Source organism: Amphiura filiformis, chromosome 16 (genome assembly GCF_039555335.1).
Source record: "Amphiura filiformis chromosome 16, Afil_fr2py, whole genome shotgun sequence".
Classification (NCBI taxonomy): Eukaryota; Metazoa; Echinodermata; class Ophiuroidea; order Amphilepidida; family Amphiuridae; genus Amphiura; species Amphiura filiformis.
The window spans coordinates 33,687,618-33,708,926 of NC_092643.1; the positions used below are offsets into that span (position 1 = coordinate 33,687,618).

Sequence of the window (21,309 nt, forward strand, 5' to 3'; positions counted from 1 at the left end):
GCCATGTTCTGTAACTGTATGTAGGAAGTAGTCACAGACGGTCATAGAATTCTCAAGGATTGGCGTACTCGAGAAGTGCAATTCCTAAAGTCAATCCCTGACTGTGTGTCCACACGACTCCATTACATTGAAGACTGGAATCCTCAAGTGTTGCAATGCCGGATAACGTTAGCTTTGGAATTACAACAGGAAGCTTACTGTGACCTATCTAAAGTTTGTTCGGTTTTTATAAGGCGGATAAAATAACACTCATAACACTGTGTATTGATATAGAATGGCATGCACGCAGTTGGGCGCAATGCGTACGCTAGTTATGTGTTGCGTAATGCTTGACTGGCGCACGCTTATGTGAATTTACGTGATTGTGAGTTGTGACTTTATTGACTCGCGCAGTTAACACAGGCCAAATACTTTAGTGGCGCTCCAAATTGAACCATATTATAATTAAACCGAGGTCATAGGTTAAGCTCAGCACTCAAAAATTGCAAAATGGCTTGTTCAGTGTTCACACTGCAGTAGCACTCAAGGACCACTTGATATGCTTGAGGATAACTCATAGAAAATTGTAAAATCCTCTTAAATTTCTTGGTGATAAATTTGGGGATAAACTTAGGGATTGGAAATTCCAAGACAGTTCACAGAATTGCATTGCTTAAGCAAAGAGCCCTCCATGTGGGCATGCCTAAGACAGTGTCTATAATATAGCTGTTCAATGTGATATTGAATGGTGATATTGATTTCATATACCAGTCTATAAAGCTGGGCTGATTGATGTACGGAAGTGCAGCCATAATGTACAAGCTACCTGCAGGAATAGCAAATGTATTTGCAATTTTGTAAATGATAATGTGTAGTGCATGTATTTATATGTTGATTGTTTTATCATTGATATTATTAAAAGTGCTAGCAGTGAGCCCAGTGCATACTAGGGGAAGGTGGGGCATAACGGAACACTTAACTTTGAGGATGCTCTGTGACGTCACCATAAGTAATATGACTGTAAAAATTATATGTTCAGTTGAAGTTTGTATTTACCTTTAATATACCATTAACCAATATAACTTGAATCTTACAATTTTTTATAAAATTGAAGAAATATTTTCAACAACAAAATACCGTTTTTCCCCACTATCGAGCCAAAACGGAACTCACCTATGGGGCAAAACGGCACCCTGGGTGTAAACTTATATCAGTTGTTCCATCGGTAGGCCCTAGGCCTAGTTATATGTAGGCCTATATTCAGTTACAATATTAAGTGGGCCTACCATCTCTGTGGAGTGAGTGGTTAACTTCTTATAGGCCTATAAAATGTATGACCAATATTTGATCAGAAAGAAATATTCAGTAGGCCTACCATCTCTGTGGAGTAAGTGGTTAACTTTTAATCATTAATTCTATCTGTATGTCTAGTTATATGTCTATGTTTCAGCGAAGTGTTTACCATGTTCGAGTAGGCCCCTAGATAACGCCTACATTTCCTTGAGTGAAGACAAGTTATGTCCAATTGGGGCAAAACGGAACCCATCTGTGGGACAACGCCTTGGGGCAAAACGGAACCCTGTTCCGTTATGCCCCACACCTAGGGTTCCGTTTTGCCCCATACATGATTTTTTAGAAATAGGTTGCATGCATAATACATCGTAGCATATAGGCCATGCACTTAATACAGCTCAAACTTGAATACTTATTAAGTATTCTGAATATATTCATGTTGTATTCTGAATACTTGTTTAGTGGTATTTTTGTGGTTGAATGTATTCTCCTGGTTTCAATACTAAATTTCAGTTTGGTTTGATACTAAAATCTAAAATCTGAATACTTATTAAGTGGTATGAATACTAGCTAGCATCTAAAATAAGTGATGTATAAATACTAGCAAGCATCGAATACTTAATAAGTGGTATGAATACTAGCTAGCATCGATTAAGTGGTATGAATACTAGCTAGCATCTAAAATAAGTGGTATAATACTAATGTAACCTCTAAGAATGTTTAGCATTTTATATCCAAATATCTGAATACTTAACAAGTGGTATCAATTAACACCCAGAGGGAGATTGTGAAGAAAAATAATACTAAGAATAAGTGGTATAATATTACTACATCCAGGTCAGGGTCAGGTCAACTGCCAGTTTCAAATTTGCTTCAGACATGGCAGTTACATGTATAATTCTGCTGTTATTTTAAACAAAATTGGCATTTTAAACCTTCCTGGATAATGTGTACATGTTTTAGTTGGGTTCCACTGTGTGCTGTAATCATCAGGTAATTCATGTGCTACTTTGGCTTTGCCAAACAACATGAACAAGGAGTAAAAAGGTAAGCTTATACTTCACATACAATTAAACATACATGATATTGAATGTTAATGTCAAATGTTGCAATTTGCTCTCTGTAATAAATACTAGTATACCTCTATCTATATAGTCCATGTCCTCCACATGGATTCAAAATGAGTTTTTCCTGATGAGGTGGTTTTCATCAACTTATGATAAAATAAAGCTCATAATTTGATAAAATGATGTGGTGTGAACACTTTTAAACACATCATTCAATTATGAAAAGTATTGCAAATTTCGAATTGTAATACCTTGTCACTAGACATCGCATAAACCAATCTTAAACGGGGTCCAAGTCACACTAACATGAGGGTCAACATCAATCAACATGATATGATAATGATCATCAAAATGCAAATAAAAGAGAATGCCATCTCCATTAGGATCTTCAGCTTCAATTACATGCTTCATCATTATCATCAACTTGATAGTCATCATCATTGGTCAGTCTTCATCATCAAGATGGTTGCCATCAAAATGCAAACAAAATATAATAGGCCCCCTAATGCCGCTAAAAAAAACATAGGATCTTCAGCTTCATTACAATCATGATGGTCAATGCCTGGGGACACTCAACTTTATAAGTGACGGGTAATATGTGCCTACCTGCCTAAAGTAGGGGCCTATCACTACAAAATATTGTTTTAGAAAAGATGGGTCATTGGGTACAAAGAAAATAAAAAAAGGGGGTCACTGGGTAGGGGGCCTATAATATATTGAAAACAGGGGGTCTTTGGGTATACAATTTAAAATAAGGGGTTATTAGGTACACAATTTTGGAAAAAATGGAGCAAAATTCTAATTCTTGTTCAAAATTTCCAATACAAATTTGCTCAGTGAATTTAAAAGCGAATTTGAAAGTTTCCGCATTATTCATTGTAGCATTTTGATAGACACATACCCTCACTTCTTAAGTTGAGTGCTCCCCCTATCAATGGTCATCATCATTGACAAGTATTAAATTGATTTATAATGTATCATATCTTTTATTATTTGTTCATTCATGGTGGAATTTACCTGTCTGCATTGGTTGGGTGGATAAAAACTCATACTGTAGGCCTACCATAATGTCATGCAACTCCTGTTGCAAGCTAAAATGTTTGTCATAAAACTCGAAATGAATTCCTAAGGTACCGGTAGGTTATAAACTGTGAGCTTCAAAAGGAAATTCCTTTTGTTACTAATTTGCCAACAGCATCCCAAATTTGATGCAAACAGCATTCACAGCAAACAGCATTTGGTACTGCATGCATATATAGTAAGTGGAGTCAGACCAACATGAACATGCCTTCAGCACAGTCTTTTTTTTTGGTGCCAGATGAGGGTGACCACTTTTAGCAATATTATCAGAACAAAATATGACCTCAATAACCATGGTAACATTAAGGCAAGCAATATTACTAGTCTTCTCATTTGCATATTAGTATTCAAAATGCTATAAATAGCACTAGTATTCTCATTTGCATATTAGTATTCAGAAGGAAATACCACTGGTATTCTCATTTACATATTTGTATTCTCATTTACATATTAGTATTAAGAATACTAGTAAGTATTCTCATTTAAATATTTCGGCCTATAGGAATACTTATAAGTGGTTTGAATACTAGTGAGTTGTTCTCATTTACATATTAGTATTCAGAATACTAGGGTGTGTATTCTTATTTACATATTAGTATTCAGAATACTAGTCGGTTGTTAAAATACTAGTGGTAGTGGTAAGAATACTAGTGGTAGTGGTTAGAATACTAGTGCTAGTATTACAACACAAGCTAATATGAAATAAGTGGTTCAAATAAGTGGTTCAAATACTGTTATTAATCTTCTAATTTACATATTAGTATTCAGAAAGACTTGTTATGTCCATTGAATTATGTGGTTCTAGCTAGTATTCAAACCACTAAAAATAATACATCATGAATACATTCTATGAATATATTCAGAATACTTAAAAAGAATACAACAGGAAGACATTCAAGTTTGGTAAGGGGATGATGGCTAGTACCTTCGTGTTTACAATATACACAATTATTTGGGAATCCGATATTAATGAAGTAAAATTTCAGCGCATTAAACATCTACATATCTTACACCAGACGGGTAGTAATTTTTGACTCGATCTTGCTCGAATGTCAGTGGATTGTTTCAGATAAAATTTTTGTTGTAAATCCTCGTAGCCATACTTGTGTTCCTCAATATAATTTGCATAGACGGCAGTATTGCGAAGGCCTATTTTTCCAGGTGGTTCCGTTTTGCCCCGGGGGTCCGTTATGCCCCACCTTCCCCTACATGTATCTAAACTAAAGCTATAAAAGGGGCTAGTATTTTACAAAATTACACTTTTTATTTTTTTACCCTCCTCAAAATATGAACCAACCCTAATAGATAATGAATCAAGAAAAAAGAAAAAAAATTGAAACTGCTAACCCCCCTGTACATACCCTCTGAAAGTTTCAAATTAAGGTTGCCGAATTCGGCAGGCTTGCACTGCTTTTAACATAGGGGATTTCTGACTGACAGACATGCATTGCTATAACATAGGTTATCACAGATAAAATGATAAATTTAGTGTCCACATTATAGTTAGTTTACATTTTGAACAGTTTAGGTAATAAAATATGTATTTTTATAGAGGGTGGGTGTCAATATTTCTGGAGGGGGGACATAATAGGCCTATGTGTATTTAAGTTCCTCTGGATACACATAAAATTAATAAAATATTGTTTTTCATGCAATCCAACCTTTTTGTCAGGTAAGATATCTACTTCTACATTGAAATCATCAATGATTACATGATGTAATGTTGTTTCAAATAAAGTTTCATGTTGTTGGGGGTGATTGTTGACAGTTTTTTTTATAATCCTTCAGCAGTCTAAAATATTTTTCGGCATAGGCCTAATGCAGAAGTATACCTTGAGTGTCATCAATTTCAATATGCTTTACTTGTCCTAATCTGCACTTGTATACAGGGTCCACCTATATTTTTGACTAGGCCTACCGATTGTAACTCCTTAATCCTCCTAATCTCAACTGCAATGTTTGGGATCTATTTGGCTTCCATGCTCTCCTTTTAAGGATCTCGATCCTGTTTCATGTTCGAACTTCAAATTATTTAATACTGTACTCTTTGAAGGAGCCATGATCTGCACGGTTTTATATCAAGTCTGCTGATCTACATTTTAAATGTGAGGATGAGCTAGGATGAAACAGATTTCAGTTGATTAGCCCCTTTAGACTCAAGTTCATAGTTTATGAACCCAAATTCTCTCTGCTGCTATATTATGGACTGGTGCCTATTCAAGATTTGCACTATATTCATACTTGAAACGCATGATGATCATTACGCTACTTGCAGTTCAGCCATTATGCACTATATGCGGGAGAGCCTCGAACTGGCAGCATACATGAATGGGAATTGAACTAGTCATAACGTTCTGTGTAAGGTTACATAATTCTTCCTTTCATGTATGCTGCCAGTTCGAGGCTCTCCCGCACATAGTGCATAATGGCGGAACTGCAAGTAGCTTAATTGTCTTCTGCTCCATGAATCCAACTATACCTCATTTTTACCGGAGGAAACCCTTGGCAAGCAGAAGTACATCAGGATCTCCGATTTGTAGGCCCACGGCCCACACATGACCACCTAAACAATAACTAAATAATACTCATTAAATCAAGGAAGTACAAAACTGCTGAATCAGCAGATTTAAGTCATGTAGGCCTAAGTTAATAGAAAACAGACCATCAGGCTCATTCAAAGAGAACAATGAATTGTACAACATAATTGGCCTATAAGGTTTGGAACATGAAACAGCTAGGAGGACAAGGCATTGGAGCTAAAGAGATCACTCAAAACTATGAATAGACCCTTTACAAGTGCAGGTGGTGTTGACAATAAACAAGATAATAGAGAACAGTTAAATAATATTGAAGATGGCAAAAACAAGTGATATTTTCTCCTAGACTGATGAAGCATGATAAAAAAAAACCCATCAGGAATCACTTATTCACCTTGAAACTTTATTTGAAATGTCACATCAAAGGCTGATGATGTAAAACATGATGATATCACAAAACTGCAGTGAATAGGCCTACTACTCGCCATATAGGTTGCTTTAGGTCAACATGTGGAAAATTACCCCCCCAATTGACACCACCATATGCCTGTATATAAAATAAAGTACACATTTTATTACCCATAAACTGCTCAAATATGTGAACTAACAATTGTGGACACTAAAATTAACATTTCATCAGCGATAACCTATGTTATAGCAATACAAGTGTGTAGGTCATTGAGTTCCCTGTGTTAAGAGCAGTGCAAGTCTGCCGAATTCGGCAACCTTAATTTCAAACTTTCAGAGGGTATGTACAGGGGGGTTAGAACTTTTAAAAAAAATTTTCATTGTTGTTTTCTTGTTTAGATAGGTCGTCTACATATTTTAAGATGGGTAAAAAAAAAAGTTGGTCCTAATGACCCCCCCTAATACTATAAACTGCATGAGTGCAAAGGCCTTTAGTTTGCTATCTACTGAAGATGACATATTGCAGGAAATCATGGTGTGGGTGAAGGGTGGTACATTATTTAATCTTGAGAATCGACTGAGGGAGGGACTCAGTTTGTAGGAGGCCAAGGATCATTAGAGCTGTGGTGTACTGTTAAATGGTATACCTGAATGCAAAGACATTTTGTCTGCTATCTACTGAAGATGACTTATTTGAGGAAATCATGGTAGAGGGGTTGAACATTATTTTATTTTTAGAGTTTTAAGTTTTAAGTTTCTTTTTGTTGGATGCCAAGGATCATTTTATAGAACTGTGGTGTACTGGTAAATGGTGTGCATGAGAGCAAAGACATTTTGTCTGCTATCTACTGAAGATGACATAATATTAGAGGAAATATGGCGTGGGTGAGGGATTGTACATTATTTAATCTTGAGAGTTGTTGTAGAGGGAACCAGTTTGTGACAGGCCAAGGATCATTTATATAGAGTTGTGGTGTACTGATAAATGGTATGCATGAGAGCAAAGACATTTTGTCTGCTATCTACTGAAGATAGCATATCAGATGCAAACATGTAGGTGAGGGTTGTACATTATCTAATCTTGGGAATCTATGAAGAGGGACACAGTTTATAACAGGCCAAGGGTCATTTATAGAGTTGTGAGTACTGACTGGTCTATATGAGTGCAAAGACATTTTGTCTGCTATCTACTGAAGATGACATATATCATATGCAAACATGTTGGAGTTTGTGAGATGGTGGTCCATTATTTATGATTGTTTTAATGGTTTCTCTGTGCGGAGACATATTCAAGTAAAATGTCAGGCTATAAAAAAGCCTACATGAGCACATTGGCCTATAAAAAGAAAAGATTTAAAGAAACAAACATGAAGATAAAGAACAAGGAAAAGAATTTACTATCAGCCCTTTGGTCAACAGAAACAAAATTCTTAAGCCAATCTCAGCTGTTACAGACGCGCATTGATTTAGAGAGACTCAAGTCTACAACAGAGCTAGGAACATGTGTAGGGTAATTTATGGTGACCAGCTTAATCTGTAGAGGAGCCATTTTGACACACTTATTATGCTGTCTTTTCCCTACAATTTCAAAATTTGATGCATCCACAAATTTACATTATCAGGCTGAAAATGCCTATTTCCCAGGCTTACATATATTCATTGATTTCAAATCCCACGTATTTCCTTGCAGTGGCATTTATGTGGTGGCATTTTAGGTAGACGTTGAATATATTCCATCTTGAGCTATAGCTAGCTAACCAGTCTGTTGAATTATGCACAGTTTAGCACACCTCATCAAAGCATGTCCACCGGGAGTCCATGCTCTTACAAGCAATTCTAGCTACAGGCAATACCGTAAAATATTTTTAAATTTTCACTGCAGCATTTTTGGGTTTTTAAATACGTAAATAAGATGGTTTTGTTTTTGTTTGTTTGTTTGTTTGCCAGCAGTCACAGTAGAATTTTTTAGTATTGAAATTTACATTGATAGGGTATACATACAGGTAGAGCAACTTTATAACACAGGTGTTCTAAAATCAAATTAGAAGGGTGTGTAAAATTATGCGGTCGCTATTCAGGGCATCATCAATAAGAGATACAGTCTGTGAGTTATTTATGAACATGGCGCATTTTGAGGTTAAAATATTGATTGGAGGATGTAATTGAATTTTATACACCATGTTTGCGTTTTGTTTCTTTTGAGGGTTTGTGCTATAAATAATATCGTAACACTGGCGATGTTGATCAATTTGAATAAACAAATTAGGGATTTGAAAGGTCTGTATTATTGGATTAGGAACTGACCTTTGGCTAGGATTTGGCTATTGGATTTTATACAGTATTGGGTTTTGTACAATATTGGAATTGTATAAGGGCCAAATTTCATGGTTGCCACGCGATTTGGTAGCCCAATTGGGTGACTTCTGAAGATTTTTCCCAGCATCTTCTGACCATTTCTTGTCCTATAAAAACCAATGGTTAAGAAAAAAAAACTGGGTGACTTTTCAACGTTGACCACCTGCGATTTTCAGTAGTTAATAGTGCCATTGTACATAACCAATGGTTTCGAGAAAAATTGGGTGCCTTTTGAGTGATTTGTTCAGCGATTTGGGCTGGAAAATTGGCAGTAACCCTGACATTATGATGCATTCAATATTTTGCACCATCTGCAATCAAGGAAGAAAAGGTTGACACACTTTGCCTGTCTTTTGGTATATCTCTGCGGCCTGCTCCCCCAATTCAATGTTGGATCAAGCCGGTCATATATAAAATACACATTTGGGCGCAGCACTTATGCTAGTTGCGCATGGCGTTAATGCTGGTATGTGGTTTTTCGCGAGTGTAAGCTGGAACTTCAGTAACAAAAAACAAATAATTTTCACCAATTATAAGCCAAGCAAACTTTAAGAAATATCCTGAAGTGAATGAATAAATTTAGAACAAGCCTCATCTACAAAGGCCTGCTACCACTCGGGTCACAATATATAAGCTCATGATCAATTAGGAAGATTCAAAATGATCACAATATTCTTCTACTGTTAATGTCTGCTACTACTCACATCACAATTTCACATATCCACATATTTACATAAACCACACACTTCAAATCACAGTTGCAGATGATTTTGTTTTTATTTCAATATAATTTCCAGCCTTGATTAAAAACATTACATATCTATCGTTCAAATAGCCCGGAGCTTTACGCAGAGATATATTGGTGATATTAAATGCCGTAACCCAATCAGCATGTCATTCTAAAGATACCTTGAGCACTCGCAAAATGGAAAGGCACTTTCTTTAGAAGATGTCGAATTGGGTTTCACTGAGCTCATGTCGCACATTGGATTTGCCGGAGTCTAGGAGGCAAAACATGTGTGCTAGCCCTGTATAGTCTCAATTTTCTGGTCACAGTTCACTACAAGCGATTCGAACATCTACAAGCTCTTAAGATTGATTGAAGTTGAGGCATTCATATACTCTTTTAGTATTAGCAGCAAAATGTACATGTAGTCACGTTTAAATATAGAGGTTAATAAATTAAGTAGTGGGGTGAAAGAAGTATATATAGCAGATTGTGTGTTTTCTTATATGGATAAAATAATTTAAATCAGAGCCACAGAATTAGAGGAGAACCAGGACTCATGTTTAGGGGGTAACAATTATTTGTTGCAATACAGCTCTATTTCTCTACTTTAAGGTGCAATTTGCTCAAATGGACAAATCCTGTTTTGGGTCCGGTTCGACTGCCTGATCAGGAAATACTGCCGAATCAGGCAGCATGTTGCCGAGTCAGGCAGCATGGTATCCCACAATGCAATGCTCTATTTCAAATAGAGCATCTTTTAATATACTGTTTTTTCTTGGTTTAGAGTAAAGAAGTAGGTAAAAAATATAAAATTATCAATAGATGTACAATTAGTAGTATGTTTTCATCAATGTTAGTTAAAATAAAGTTAATTTGCATATTTAAATCAAATTTTTAAAAAACCGTTAGAAATTGTTTTGTTATCTAAATCATTTTCCTCCCTGTGGAATTTTTTTTGCCCAGTGAAAAATTGTCAACTTACATGTAGCTTATGTGTGTCAAAGTAAAATTTCCACCGATCTTTTATAAAATCACCATGAACAATTTAGTCAATAGTCTGTCAAATTTGGAAGGGTTACCAAAGCCTGTGTTGCCTGACTCGGCAACATGCTGCCTTATTCGGCAGTACTTCCTGATCAGGCAGTCGGACCGTACTGGTTAATATATGTTTGAAACTCTGGTCACACATGGTACACTACAAAACTTGAGCCCCCAGCTTTAGGTAAAAATGTTGCAGAAATTGGCAAGCTTTTTTGTAGAGGCTAAGTGACTTTTGAGTGTCAGCATGTTGAAAATTGAAAAATGGGAAACTCAAAACTTGACACCATGGTCTTAGAGTAAATACACATAAGAATACATACAAGTGTATCTATGGGACCGTCAACAAAATTATGTGTACCCCAAAGCAAGGCCTCAATCTGACAGTTCATAGACATTTCAAGAGCTGCATCTGGTACATGAGTGCATCAGCAGACATAATTCTGCATTTTGAACACCTACATCATTTATATCCCCTCAAAGTAAAGGAGCCGTTTTCAAATTTGGGGCAGATCAATATTTCCTACATGTATGTGCAGAGCCTGTTGAGTGTTGCATCTCAGTTTTCATCAATTCTATTTGTGCCTTCTCTCTACTGTTGCTCTCTCCTACCCAGTGACATAGCCAGGGGGCAGCTTCCTCTGGTGAGAAGTCTTGCCCCCCCCCCCCCTTGGCAAAATTGGGATATTTTCTGAAAAGATGCAGAAAATTTTGAAAAAAGGACACATGTTGGCCTAGAAAAAGGGGTAATTGATAAACCAATAGGCCGAAAATGTGACCCATGTTTATGCACGTCCCGTATGGTCATTTGTACTGAGTACCCTTTTGTATATTTGACCGAATGTCACTTGCAAAATCATCTTCTTTTCCTTTTCTAGTGATTTTCTGCTCCCTGGAAAACATCTGTTTATTTCGTCTTGTGTTGAAAATAAATTTGCGTAGACTAAGTTACCGGTATGTGCAGGCAAATGCGAATGGTCATCAATTTTCGTATTGTTGTCTCCAGGGTACACTATGCCATCATTACTTTTGTAATGATTCTTGTCATCTCCACATAAGATGTTAAATAGCTCACTGCCATTATACACTAGGCATTTTGATTAAGATTTACATTCAGGTTTACAAATCTGGAGAGCTGCTCATAAAGTAAGCATGAAAATGTCACGTTTGATGAGATTGAGAATATTATGTGGAAATGCATGTAACAGTGCTTGTAAAGCACTGCACATTATGCAGAACGATACACAGCAAATGCCACATAATCTTACGAATTATTCCTTGTCATGTTAAATCAATGTTATGTTTTTGTGCGGTATTACAGATGATTAGAGAATATGATTTCATTGTTGTAGTGTAAATGACAAAAATCGATGCACGTTTGCACATGCCTTGTAATTTTTACATCGGAACAATGCACAACCCGGAAGGGTCACAAATGCGGCATGATCTTACAAATTGTTCCATGTCATGTAAAATCAACGTAAGGTTTTTGTGTGGTATTACAAATGATTGGAGAATATGATTTTGTTGTATAGTGTAAATGACAAAAATCAATGCACGTTTGCACATGCCTTGTTATTTTTACATCGGAACAATGCACAACCGGAAGGGTCACAAATGCTGCATGATCTGATGTTCCTTGACAGGTAATATGATATCAATGTTAGGTTTCTTGTGCGGTATTACAAATGATTAGAGGTTAATGACCGAATATGATTTTGTTGTAGTTCAAATGATGAAAAATCAATGCACATTTGCACGTGCCCTGTAATGTTTTCACCAGAACAATGTACGACCCCGAAAGGGACGTGCAATGTGATGGGGACAAATAAGAGAAAATGCATCCGAATTGATTTGGTTCTTGAAATACACACAGTTCATAGATGAACTCCTGGATGGGGCAGCTTTAATTAGCATGAGGCCGCATTGATATGTAAATAGCGTATTGTTATTTAAATTTGCGCCCAGACGTATTGAGGGCGACAGTCATGTTATCCAGACGGAGAATGGCTGCATATGCGGGCATGTCAATTTGCTGAGTGAAGGCTGATAATCACCTTTCTGTATAGGTAATAAGCTAGTATATTTCGTGTACCAGTTGGTTATAACAAAAAATTAGTATCATATTAAATATATTAAAGGCCCTTTCAGTGATTTCACAGGAACATTTAAAAAAATGGAAATTTGTCAGAGTTGCTTAGAAATAAACCACTTTTCCCTGAATACATCGACAAATTAGTCAAAAAACAGAAGGTTTGGAAAGGTTTTCTACTTCAACTCAGATCGACTCGAGAAAATCGAGATTTTCAGTACAGTGCGCCAACTAATCGACTGGAAAAACTTCCTAGTCCAGTGTTTCTAACACGGGGAAGTAGAGTCTAAATTGATTTAAAACAGACGCTTAATTTTGTAGTAGAAAACAAAATAAGCAATTAAAGGTCACCGAGGCAAACTAACGGTCAATTCAAATATGAAAAACAGTTAAAATTGTGTATTTTGTTTAAAATAGTAGCTACTGATGTAATAAGTAGTAGAAACAATACGCTAAGCGCGTGTTAAACGGTGTAGAGTGAGCTTCTTTCGATCTCGAGTCGGACTTTTTGTACTGTCAGTATCAAAAGTCCAGAATCATGCAAATGCTTTATTTTGTCTAAAATACACGGCTTTCGACCGAACCACTAGCAGGCTATGTTAGCACATCTATGCCAATTACAAAGGTACCAAAATCTGAATTTTGATGATTTTACGATCGTCCGGATGAGCAAATCACTGAATGGGCCTTTAAATGTATAAACTTTGATATTTACATGAATTTGAAGAGCAGAGCTTCAAATGTAGCTAAGTCAGGTGATGTGAAATTCTGCTGCGTGACCCCCTCTGCGTGGTAGAATTATATTCATAAAACATTGAATTTAACAGATATCATGGGCAGCCAACCACAATTTATCAGCATTTAAAATATATGTTAATTAACAAAGATAAATAATAAAGAGTACAAATGGCAATTAACTAGTAAACAAGCCTGAAATCTTAAAATGTTGCCACGTGATTTCCCGAACACATGATATTTCAACATGTGACCACTATTCAGATTTACCGTAAATATTTGGAGTATGCTTGCACATCATGCACATACACTGTGCATTTCTTTACTTCCGTATAAAATCAATAATTCATGCTGGGAGCCAAGTAACATTGTCTGCTCAGTGCATATTGGTATTTTATTTTACTTGAGAGCATAATAGAAATACATAAAGGCGAATAAGGCGCCATGATGGAAGGTCAGGTCGGGTATCAAAGGTTATTATAACTTAAATACTACTTGTATTTCCCACCTTGCCTCTGTCACATATTTCCTTCATATTATTGACAGCAAGTCCTAATTTTGACTTCGCTATTGGCAAATGTCATTTCATATCAAATTAGTAGACTTTCTTTGAATAAACATGTCACTGTTGCCTGATGGTAATACCCGTCCTCCATTTCATTAAACTGGATCGTTTCGCCTGTTTTGTGCCCAGATGTATTGAGGGCGCTATACTCTCATTGAACAGGCAAAGTTCGCAAAATTAACAACGTTGTTATTTGCCAAACTCAATTAACATGATCCAAGGGGTCGAACATGAATTATTCATAACGAGCTATAACGGATCGATAACTGGCCTCACTTTCTAGCTAGTAAACCAGCTGAATTTTTCATAGATTTTGCGTTGCTAATAGAACAACCGTGAATTTAGTGTCACCCCCTTGTTAACACCCTCCTTGATTGGTTTAAAATTAGACACAATATTCATTTTGGCCAATCAGCAGGTAGTTCTCATGGGGTTAAGGGAACAATCAAAAGATCAATGAATTACAATGCGTGAAGCTAATTTTATTTGGGAACGAGGGTGTTAAAAATGTTGATTTCTTTGACGCCCAATGAATTACAATGCGTGATGCTAATTTTATTTGGGAACGAGGGTGTTAAAAATGTTGATTTCTTTGACGCCCCTAATTATGTTTTGTTTTCATGGGGGAGGGATGTGCCGGCTGAGTTTCAAAATCCTAATTCATTTCTAAAGGCCATAACAAAAAACAAATTAAACTGCTGAATTATACTATATATATTTAAGGTGATTTGTTTGAAACATGGGCCCATTTCTGAGAATTTTGTGTATAAAACATCCACCGTATCTAAGGATTTGCTGTAAAAAACTGACCCATTTGGTTAGCACATCCTGTACACTGTACCATGCAAGTACCCCCCTCCCCCTCACTATTACATTTCTTGTTATCAGTTTTGTTACAGAGATGTAGAGGCAAGGTTTTTAACAAAACCAGTTATAAGGAAAGAAAAAAGCAAGGTACACCAACTTGATGTGGGGAAACAAGTAAAATGCAGACTAGACAGTATGCAGGGGGACAAAAAACAGCAAATGTAGGCAGAAGAAGTAGGCAAAGTTCGATACCCAAATTTTACCAGTTCCAAGGCCCACAGAAGTAAGTGCTGAACATGCAAAAACAACAAGGATCAATGGTAATACAAAATTGCACTAGAACAAGTGATGAAAATCACTGTGCATATAAACAGACACGCTTAACCAAACATCCAGAGTAGGCACAAAACAGGCAAAGTTCGATGGCCAAAAATTGCCAATTCTAGAGCCCACAAAAGTGTCAGGAAAACAGTACACTGGAAGTGATGAAAATCACTGTGTACATAGCAGTCAAACACAGAACAGACAAAAAACAACCGACGTTTCGAGCAGATAAACTGCTCTTCTTCAGGGACAGACAACAAAATATAAAACCAGTTATGTTTATAGGAAATCATCAATCCTTCGATTTGTGCCCTAAACCAATAAAACATGCAAGAAACAGAATCTTCATTTACTTTGCAAGTTTGTATTGTCATCAAAATCAAATTTACCAGCTTCCAACGTCGTTATTTCAGTCCAGTGCATCACAAAATGTCAAGTTCGTGCCAGTCGCACTTCTCTAACGATTGAAACGGATGATGATAATTACTTTGTGATTGATACGATGGCATTTTGTAGAGTGATATGTTTACCGATTTTGTGGAAACTAGACAGACAGATATCTAAAGACGCATAATACAGTGTGTGCGTTAGATTGATTCGAAGTTATTAATTGATGTGGCGCTCATTTGGGATCATCTTAACAAATACCCCCACGACAAATTCAGTACTTACGTAATTCTTTACCTATATATAACTTAAGTAATATCAAAAGACGCATAATACAGTGTGTGCGTTAGATTCATTCAAAGTTATTAATTGATGTGGGGCTCATTAGGGATCATTTTGACAAATACCCCCACGACAAATTCAGTACTTACGTAATTCTTTACCTATATATAACTTACATAATATCAAAAGACGCATAATACAGTGTGTGCGTTAGATTCATTCAAAGTTATTAATTGATGTGGGCTCATTTGGGATCATCTTGACAAATACCCCAGGACAAATCAGTACGGAATTCTGTACCTATATATAACTTAGGTAATATCACAAGACGCATAATACAGTGTGTGCGTTAGATTCATTCAAAGTTATTAATTGATGTGGGGCTCATTTGGGATCATCTTGACAAATACCCCCACGACAAATTCAGTACTTACGTAATTCTTTACCTATATATAACTTACATAATATCAAAAGATGCATAATACAGTGTGTGCGTTAGATTCATTCAAAGTTATTAATTGATGTGGGCTCATTTGGGATCATCTTGACAAATACCCCAGGGGAGATCGGTAGGGCGAATTCTGTACCTATATATAACTTAGGTAATATCACAAGACGCATAATACAGTGTGTGCGTTAGATTCATTCAAAGTTATTAATTGATGTGGGGCTCATTTGGGATCATCTTGACAAATACCCCCACGACAAATTCAGTACTTACGTAATTCTTTACCTATATATAACTTACATAATATCAAAAGACGCATAATACAGTGTGTGCGTTAGATTCATTCAAAGTTATTAATTGATGTGGGCTCATTTGGGATCATCTTGACAAATACCCCAGGACAAATCAGCACGGAATTCTGTACCTATATATAACTTAGGTAATATCACAAGACGCATAAATACAGTGTGTGCGTTAGATTCATTCAAAGTTATTAATTGATGTGGGCTCATTTGGGATCATCTTAACAAATACCCCCAGAACAAATTTAGTATGGAATTCTGTACCTATATTATAATGTAATATCCAGAGATGCAGTGTGTGTGTGCGTTAGATTGATTCTAAGTTATTAATGGATGTGGGGCTCATTTGGGATCATCTTGACAAATACCCCAGGACAAATTCAGTACTTACAGAATTCTTTACCTATAGACCACTTGACATCATTGTTTATCAACAAAGGTGAGGGACTGGTCTATCGATATGCTTGAACGAACCACTACACTGTTCAATGGCTTTCTTGTACTATATGAAATGTGGTGGGTGATTAACAATGCATGTACCCTGAGCAAACTATGATGCGTACGTACGCATACTGCCAGGCTATGATGTCAAGTGGTCTATTTATAACTTAAGTAATATCACAAGACGCATAATACAGTGTGTGCGTTTATTCATTAAGTTATTAATTGATGTGGGTTCATTTGGGATCATCTTGGCAAATACCCCAGGACAAATTCAGTATGGAATTCTGTACCTATATATAACTTCCTTAATATCAAGAGCATAATACAGTGTGTGTGTATTGGAAGATTCATTATTAATACAAAGTCATTAGTTGATGCTGGGCTTATTTGGTATTTGGGATCATCTCAACAAATTCAGTACCTAAATAACTCGAGTAATAATATATACTCTGATCAGCTCATAATAGGCGGGACTCATAACATCGTGGATTGATATAGAATGGCATATGCACAGCTGGGTGCGGTGCTAACACGAACTATGCTTCGGGATATGACTGATGCGCGCTTTCGTGAATTTACGCAGGTGTAAGTTGGAACTTGATTGTCTCGCGCAGTAACAAAAACCAAATAATACTCGCCTATTAGGAGCTGATGATAGTATAAGTAATATCATGAGAATTTGAAGAGATGTATAATACTCTGGGGCATATACCCTTCCCCATCAGACTCAACATAATCAATTAAAAATGACCAGTGGCCCTTAATCAGACCCAGTGCCCCTTCAGTCAGTCCTGGTGCCCCCCCCCCCCTCCAGTTGGATGACTCACACATGCTGTTGGAAGATCTATAATTGATTCAAGTTACTAATTAATGATAGGCTCATTTGGGATCTTCTTAACAGGTTCAGTACCTATATATAGTAAGTTAAAGGGGGTAACCCTATTGGTTTTGGATATGGATTGTCTTTAAAATTACATAATAATATCAAATATCGCCCCCTTTATGCTGCTTTGTGAAAAAACGAGAGCATTTTCAGCGTAAATGTGAATAAATAGCCAAATTTGCAATCCAATACCTTGGTATCGTGAATTGCATTCTGGGCAGGCAAGCAACAACAACAATTCCCGTTCGTATGACGAATGCTGACATGCTGTACAATGCCCGGCCCGTATTGAACGGAAAATATTTGTTGTGGTTTTCGTACCGTTTCAGAAAAAAAGGAACAAAAAAATATTTCTCATTGCAAATATGTTTATTTTAAATGAATATAAAAAAGTTTGGGTTAAAAATGGAGAGGAAAAAAAACTTCCGATACCAGATTTTGAACCGGGTACCTCTCGGGTAACGCACAATGCGCTAACCGATTGAGCAATTTAGCCCACGATGTACATCGTGGATTTTTTTATAACTAAATACGGCATACCGTCTCCTCAGCAGTTAGTGTGGTTCGCTTTTTTCACAGAATGTGTATGACGCGAAACCAAAGTCGCTGTTGAGGAGACTGATGGTTCGCAATTAATTCCCTACCCAGAAATCCGAAGTAATTTTTATTTTTACAAACTGGTAACCTGTAAAAACCGCTGTGTTTCATGATTTCTCTGGAAATACATCGACTTGGAGCGTCAAATTTCAGGATAGTAATGAGAAAAATAGTATCTATTATGTGATACCAAAACCTCATCAACAATGAAAAAAATCGGGGATGATGCTGTCGATCGGGTTACGGACCTTTAATATGTATATATGATTCCTTGAGTCTAACCTTTTGTAGAGGATGCCCTCTTGACCTTTAAAGGGACTTTCAATCAGAGATCCGCCGAAGACAAAACAATTTATAAAATTGTCCAAAGATGCTCAAAAATGCTTGATAAATTGGGGAAATACCATTAAACCATTAACCCTAACTGTACTGGGTACTACAAAATACTACTTGATATATGCGCTGTTCGTGCATGCATCCCATGTGGTGTGATGACGCAATTGCCCTAAGTGATATATAGGCACAATTTCACTGACCTGCGAAGCCCAACACTTGTGTCTAAGTATCACTGACCCGGTGCTTGGCATGTGAGGGGTCTAGGGTTTGAATCCCACCCAGAGCAAACAACTTCTTCCTCTGTTTTCTCTCTTTATTCCTTCCTTCTTTCCCTTCCCCGTCGCCAAAAAGCCCTTAGGCCATTAGGGTTAATAGAAATATTGACAAAATATGAAGAACACTGAATCTTTGAGATCGCGTCCCCCATTTGAATTTGCATAGAATTCTTTTAGATGCCCATAAAGAATTAAAATTGGTCTTTTTGGACATGTATGGGGAATAGTGTAGTTTGGGATTAACAGATCTCTGAATGTCATTTAAAACAACAGATCAACTTTTGTTTTACGTGTTTGACAGTTGCTTAATTTTTAAAGCACCTTTCATGGCTGGCTCATTGTCTATTCAGAAAAACATGTCTCTGTACAGTGCACATAGGCAGGAGATGAAAAATGGCAATCCTTGTTGTAATTTGTAAAATATTTTGGCCAGTGTAAATAACTCATTCCTTTCTCTGTTTGCAGCTTGTGGATGCCCTTGGTCGAGTTATCTACCAGTCCCTAGACTATGGTTTCCATGCAGAAGAGGAGAGAGAACTCAGTCATCCATTGGAAAGCCTCATTGACTCCATGACGATATCAGAGGACACTGATGAAACAGATGACAAGAATTGTGATGATGAGGGGATTGAGGATGGCAACTGCTCTGATGAGGATAATAATAATGATGGAAAGCTTGCTAATTTTGAACAGGTGTTGCAGGTAAGAAACGGTTTTTGTTTGTTTGTTTATATGTTTGTTTGTTTGTATGTCATATTTAATGTTCAAAGGTTTGTAATAAATAAATAAAATAAATAAATAAAATCAAGTGGTGACATTTTCTAAATAGCCAAAGCTATTTTGGCTGTTGTGGCAGTGAAAGTAAGAATTTCTTTTGAACATAACTTGCGAGCTTCTACACTGAATCACTTCTTATACGCATCCAAAGGACCAAAAGGACTAAATTATAAGGTAACATATTATTAGGCGGAAAAAGGTATAGTTTAGTTTTACACACGGAATAAAAACCAGAACTCCCTATACCACATGCAATAGCGTGGTCAGTTATGGGGGAAAATTGGGGTATTCGGATGGTTCTGCTTCTTCATATGAAATGATATTTAAAAAAAAATACAAGTCCATATTTATGTAGGAAATTCTGTTTCCCAAGCTGCATTTGTTTATGTTGAGATGTTATGCCCATGGTGTTATTAAATTTTTCTGTACTAGACAGCTTGTCAAACAAGCAAGCACCCCTGCATGGAAGAGAACACCTTGCCAGAGGTAGGCTTCAAACAAGTGTTTTTCAGGTGTTGGTTGCTATGCCAACAGACAGAGGCTGGCCTGTGTAATGTAGTGCCTAGGGGAATGATTCCGTGTTCATGTAATAACATGTGTGACTTCAACATGTTCAGCGAAAAGTTAAATATTGGTGTTTGTTCACCAAAAATTAATTCCATATTATTGACCAGGGGTAACTCTTAAACCCAGTTAATTTCTTTCAGCATTAGATGATGTTATGTCAGCGTAAAGAGCAAAAAATTAAAACATATTTTTTTTTGGGGGGGGGGGGTAATTTCCCCCTTTAATCCATGCCATAGCCTATTCATTGGATGAGCTCCCATAAATGTTAAATGCTGCACACAGGCAAGTGACCACCTGGCCATGGGCCAGATCAATTTTTTGAAATTCACACACCCCCTATGGAACACATGACCTTAATCTTCCACACATGGAGTCCGACTTTTTGAAAGAGATTTCCTGAATGGGTGGCTCCGTTTGAATTCTACACCCCCTGTGTGAGAGATTAAGGTCATGTCTTCCATAGGGTGTGTACAGTGGTGTATGGATTTCAACTGGAATAGCACATTTACATCCCTGATTGATTTTCTGGAGTCATTTGTCTAAAAAAAAATCAAGTTTGATAAAAATTTAGCTTGTCTTGAAAACAAAATTGATTACAAATTTTTTGTGAATTTGAGATAAGCTTTTGAGTGGTGAAACCCAGCGTATGTCAGGTTGTAGTGGATTTGAGGACACCTGTGATGGATCATGGATGAAGTCCAGGTGTTTTACAGATGCTATGTGAGCTTGAACTATAATGCTATTGACCTTTAACTTTACCAACCTTTTAATTACTTGTTTTTTTCCTAAAGATTATTTTTAAGTGAACTTAAATTATGGTGATTGGAATTGTCACCAATCACGAGGTTGGAGTTGATTATAAAGCTGCTGATATTAATGCAGGTAGCTACTCCATCATCATGATCATGCCATTTATTGATATTACTCAGTATCAATGAAGTAGCTATCTACTGCTGATAGCAGTATTGATTAAGTAGCTGTCTACTGCTGATACCAGTATT

At 36.6% G+C, this 21,309-nt stretch overlaps 1 protein-coding gene across 3 annotated transcripts in view; it reads left to right on the forward strand.

The window, feature by feature from the left end:
- The window catches only part of LOC140135900 (protein spire homolog 1-like), a 129,680-nt gene that overhangs the window by 43,344 nt on the left and 65,027 nt on the right, over positions 1-21,309 (forward strand). For all 3 annotated transcript variants that reach the window (XM_072157565.1, XM_072157568.1, XM_072157566.1), the window contains exon 3: positions 19,430-19,666. In XM_072157565.1, coding sequence (XP_072013666.1) covers positions 19,430-19,666 — 237 coding nt within the window. The remainder of the gene's footprint in view (positions 1-19,429; positions 19,667-21,309) is intronic.